Source organism: Seriola dumerili, unplaced genomic scaffold (genome assembly GCF_002260705.1).
Source record: "Seriola dumerili isolate Sdu_G_001 unplaced genomic scaffold, Sdu_1.0 BDQW01000167.1, whole genome shotgun sequence".
NCBI lineage: Eukaryota > Metazoa > Chordata > Actinopteri > Carangiformes > Carangidae > Seriola > Seriola dumerili.
In genome coordinates this window covers 2,099,257-2,104,891 of record NW_019174422.1, presented here as the reverse complement: position 1 = coordinate 2,104,891, position 5,635 = coordinate 2,099,257, and the positions used below count along the sequence as shown (strand labels likewise).

The 5,635-nt window shown below is 39.4% G+C and overlaps 1 protein-coding gene across 1 annotated transcript; it reads left to right on the top strand.

The window, feature by feature from the left end:
- Window positions 1-1,776: 1,776 nt before the first annotated feature.
- Window positions 1,777-3,987, top strand: LOC111226946. Its single transcript, XM_022752271.1, has 6 exons — window positions 1,777-1,829; window positions 1,999-2,340; window positions 2,486-2,527; window positions 2,623-2,733; window positions 2,847-2,881; window positions 3,830-3,987. The coding sequence occupies exons 1-6, from the start codon at window positions 1,784-1,786 to the stop codon at window positions 3,950-3,952; spliced, it is 699 nt and encodes a 232-aa protein (XP_022607992.1). The 5' UTR covers window positions 1,777-1,783; the 3' UTR covers window positions 3,953-3,987.
- The last annotated feature ends 1,648 nt before the right edge of the window (window positions 3,988-5,635 follow it).

The window sequence follows — 5,635 nt, the reverse complement described above, 5'->3', positions numbered from 1 at the left end:
GAAGCAATTTCTTTTCATTTAGCACAAAGCATCAGTACTCATACTGGGAGTTCTAACAAATGCAGTACTGGAGAGGAAGAAACCAAATGTTTGCCATCCATTTCTGTTTGTTAATGTGTTCGGCTACATGAAACGGGTTCATAACTGCAAGATCCTACAACTGCTTTTCATGGAAATGGAAAAACAACCGAAAGCATTTAAAAAGAAATGGAGATTGATACTGAAATTTGGGAAAGTTGTTGCTGTTGGTGGGTTTGAACAGGACAGATCTGACCATCAACAGAAAAAACTCCACTCCACTCCATCTTTAGAATGAACCCATACAATGCATCCATAGAAAGCAGCGTCAGTCATGAAAATATGATGCTAGAGGCCCTTGTTTTGTTTTCTTGCCATATTACAAGCCATCATACCAGACTCTTATGGATGTCAGGGGTCAACGGTAACTGGACCCAAACACAGACAAGACAAGCAAGTAAATGCAAAGAAGGAGTTTTAATAAACACAAAAGTCCAGAAACTTACAGAATGCTGAAGAAAAAACTGAAGAAGATGCAGGAACATAAAACTTAGAAAATCCAAACCAAAGTCATCTAAACGATAGATAAAGCTGAGGAACAATCACAAGGAATCTTTAGAGGAAACTCAACAGGAGGAAAGCAGAAGAACTGACAAACAAAACTGGGAGCAAAGAAACTAAAAACCAAGCAGCAACCTCCAGGGCTGAAAAATGAAGTGCTGAAAACTGCAGTTCCTTTAATGGCCACTTGAGGCTGGCTCCGAAAGCGAGTCAATCTCCACAGACTCCCATATTAAAATGCCCAACTTTACAGCAGAAATGAACATGTTTACACCCTGGTACAAAAAACAGTTTTGGTCTCTATAGCTAATTTCCTCCTTCATGACAACTGCACAGGAGTGATTTTTTAAATAATTCACGTGTTTACATTTTATTAAGGCTTAAAGTTATGCAGAATTGAGGGCGTGGTCACTTTGAATGACAGGTGGGTGAGTGTATGTTTGCCACAAACTGTCATCCACCTAAGTCTCGTCTTCACAGGCCCCACCTCTTTGTTCATTTTTAGACTAGTTGGGAGTTAGGGGCGGAGTCAGACACTGCCAAGATGGTGACAGCTGCGCAGCTCACTCTGAACTTCAAAACTGCTCTTCAGAAACCTGTAGGTGACATCACAGAGACTATGTTCGTCTTTCTGTGCAGTCTATGCTAAATACACACAAATGGAGCTGGTAACAAGACACAGGTGTAACACATCAGGGTGGGGCAGGCAATCACAATAGCTTGAAACTGGACAAAGACAGGAAGTAACACAAGCAGTGGACACATTAGGTAAGTATTTCAAAATAAAACAGGAAACACACCAAAGTCCATACAGAGAGTCCTTTCAAGGCAGATCATGACGATGGATGAGCTGAGAATACTTGTATTAAACTGCAGGAGTCACTGAGCAGTTGATCCTTATGATTCTGCAGTTCCTTGTGGCAGCGTTTGTCTCTGCATTTGACTCTACCGCAGAAGTGACATGGTACCTTAAGATAGTGACTCTCCTACCAACAAACTTTCCAGTGAGGTCATTTTTCAAAAGTTTATGTTATTGGACATTTGCTGGAGCTAAGATAGAGTGTTTATGCAAAGGCATTGCATTATATTGGCTGGTGAGTGTGACGAGCAAGAGGAAAAACTAAAGACACTCCTCCCCTCTAAACCTCTTTATATGAGCTCAGTGGTTCAAACAGTCTTTGTAGCGACACAATTAAATGCAACAATGAGGAGCTTCACCGTGGTAACAGCGTCATTTCTCTGCTGCATGAGTAAGTACTTCAACTGTTTGAACTAATGTAACTGATGTAACCAGTATACCACCAGAGTTTAAACTTGCATATTAGAGTTGAGTTAATTGTTGCTGTCTCCTTATCACAGTAACTGTTACATTATACACTCAGAGGTAAAACTCTTGTTGTGTCTGCTTGTTTGTTTCAGGCTGGATCTCTGTCTCAGTGTCCCAGTCTCAGACTGTGGACGTCCAGTCTGGTGAAGACGTCACACTGCTGTGCTCCAACATTTCCAGAAGTCCAACTCAGATGGAGTGGTTCAGACTGGTCAACAGAACCAAAGCCAGCTGTATCTCCTCTATGTACAAAGCTGAAAATGAAGCTTCATTCTGTGATGGATTTCAAAATAGATTTGAAATGAGCTCCAACATCTCCAATGTCTTTCTGAAGATCAAGAGAGTGGATTTATCTGACTCTGGACTGTATTTCTGTGGATTTTACAAAGACGCACACACAGTCATCACCGATACAATACATTTATATGTTCAAGGTAAGATTGTATTTAAGTCTAACCTCTTTCAGAGATGGTAATTTCTCATCATATTTACAGTACACTGTGTCTCAAATTTATTTACAACACAAAGACAAACTAAAAACAAATACATGTCAAATAATTGAATCTAGCTTTTTCACAGGTAATAATGAATCTGATTATGAAGAGGATTGTAACTCTGAAGGTAAGGTTCCTGTCTCTCTGTTACCATGGGGTGTATCATTTCAATGTTAACCATGTCTAAATCCACCAGAGCTGAATCTATCATCTTTATTGTAGAAGTGCCTGGTGGAATGACAAACCTGATGAGTGTGGTGCTGGGGGGTCTGACTGTTTTCCTCACTATAGTGGTCATTGTTCTGGCTGTTAAAATCAGGAAACTTCAGAAAGGTACAGCTGATATATAATTTGTTGTGAATTGTTTCAACATGATGGAAACCTCCAAATTAAAGTATGCGATCAATAATAATTAACTAATCAGACTTTTGTCTTTTGCCACGTAGATGTGAATGAAGAACCACAGACAGAAAGAAACAAGGTAAAACAGTTTTTACTCATATAAACCAGGGTTTCTGTCAGATACGTTGTTGAGTCCAGTTACACTGACAGGACCAGTAAAACCTTTATAGATTATTTGAGCGATGCCACGAACCACTGTGTGGGCTTGATACACCCGATTGTCATGTGACAGTGACTATTCTTGCTCTAACAACATTATTGCCTTTCATCAACCCAAGGCTGGTGGGACAACGAGGCATTTTAAACAGATCTAACCAGATGTCTCTGGTGAAATTTTCAATCATTTTATCTAGGTTTCCATACGAGCCTCCAAAACATCACTGATGCTTTGGCCTCACAACTGAGGCCCAGTGAGATTATTATGCACTGCCTAAAAACCTGTAAACTATAGGTTATGGTCTAAGAGGTGAATTTAAACGGACGACTGGTGTGTTAATGATTTTTGTCACATAGTCCTGCAAGTGGGAACAAACAGCAAGTATAGGCAAGCAGGAAGTCATTGTTATCTTCTTTAACCTCAAATAATATTAGCCTTGTTAATTCCTATAAGATCTAACATTGGTTTAGGTCATTAAGATGAGTTTTATCATTTTGAACTGTGTAATAGTTCCATTAAAAGTCTTAAATTAGATTTTAGCTATACTATGACTAGGACTTTAAATGTTCTAAATGATTCTGTTTTAGTTCAACCCACAAATCTATAGGGATCCATTTTAGCCAAAACTATGTCCACATGCAAACTGTTGACTGAACATGTGACAACACATTTGTCTGTCTGTTCAACTTTGAACTAAATTTTTTGTCATCATGTTACACTCTCTGTCGTTTGACTCTGTTGTTGTACGTGTCATCCAGAGGTTTTGGCACAAATAGAACCCCATACAAATCCACCAGTTTCAATGACTTTTAGCAGAAATGAAAGTTCCACTGTGTGTAATACATTACGTGACTCTCAATATTTTTACAGAATTTGGGCTCAGATGACCTGAACTACACAACTCTAAGTTTCCAGGCCAAACCAAAAAGAAACCGCAGGCCTGCATCACAGAGAGAGCTGGAGCCCAATGTTGTGTACGCTGCCACCAGATAGACTCAGGGAACCACTGGAACAGCAGCTCAGAGAGGAGCTCAGGCTTTATCATATTCATCTACTGTTATGGTTTTGTGCATGTGTGTAGTGGGTGGAAGGACTCAATGACAAAAAAATAAATCTTTCTTTCTGTTTCTCGGTTAAAGCCTCTGTCGTTCTTCAGTTTCCTGCCTCTTGTCTGAGAGGAAAAAAAGCATGCTTGGTGTGCGATGAGGAGGAGTCAGAAAATATAAGAAGAAGCAGTGAGAACTAACCTGTTGTTTAGGACAAATTAAACTCTCCTTTGGCATTGTAAATAATTAGCTTTTAATTACCTTAAATAAAGGTTAAACACAGACAAAGAAACAGGAAGACTTCAGCCATGACCAAAAAACACCAGAGGACTTGCTCTTCTCACAGAAAAGGAAACTGCTGTTTATCACTCTCATCTGACTTTGTTACATCACTCCACTCCTCATCACTTCACACAAACTGAACCACTTTACATTCACATATTGCATCAGTGAACTGAAATCAGTAACAGGTGTTCTCATAATCCAGATCAGAAAGGGTAAGATAAAATATGGAGTTAGACACAGTGGAACCAGTTAGAAAACAATTTCCCAATTTCGTTTAAACTATTCATTTAGCACAAAGCATCAGTACTCATTACTGGGAGTCTAACAAATGCAGTGACTGGAGAGGAAGAAACCATGTGCTTCCATTTCTGTTTGTTAATGTGTTGCTACATGAAACAGGTTCATAACTGCAAGATCCTACAACTGCTTTTCATGGAAATGGAAAAACAACCGAAAGCATTTAAAAAGAAATGGAGATTGATACTGAAATTTGGGAAAGCTGTTGCTGTTGGTGGGTTCGACCAGGACAGATCTGACCATCAACAGAAAAAACTCCACTCCACTCCATCTTTAGAATGAACCCATACAATGCATCCATAGAAAGCAGCGTCAGTCATGAAAATATGATGCTAGAGGCCCTTGTTTTGTTTTCTTGCCATATTACAAGCCATCATACCAGACTCTTATGGATGTCAGGGGTCAACGGTAACTGGACCCAAACACAGACAAGACAAGCAAGTAAATGCAAAGAAGGAGTTTTAATAAACACAAAAGTCCAGAAACTTACAGAATGCTGAAGAAAAAACTGAAGAAGATGCAGGAACATAAAACTTAGAAAATCCAAACCAAAGTCATCTAAACGATAGATAAAGCTGAGGAACAATCACAAGGAATCTTTAGAGGAAACTCAGCAGGAGGAAAGCAGAAGAACTGACAAAGAAAACTGGGAGCAAAGAAACTAAAAACCAAGCAGCAACCTCCAGGGCTGAAAAATGAAGTGCTGAAAACTGCAGTTCCTTTAATGGCCACTGAGGCTGGCTCCGAAAGCGAGTCAATCTCCATAGACTCCCATGTTAAAATGCCCAACTTTACAGCAGAAATGAACATTTTTACACTCTGGTACAAAAAACAGTTTTGGTCTCTATAGCTAATTTCCTCCTTCATGACAACTGCACAGGAGTGATTTTTTAAATAATTCACGTGTTTACATTTTATTAAGGCTTAAAGTTATGCAGAATTGAGGGCGTGGTCACTTTGAATGACAGGTGGGTGAGTGTATGTTTGCCACAAACTGTCATCCACCTAAGTCTCGTCTTCACAGGCCCCACCTCTTTGTTCATTTTTA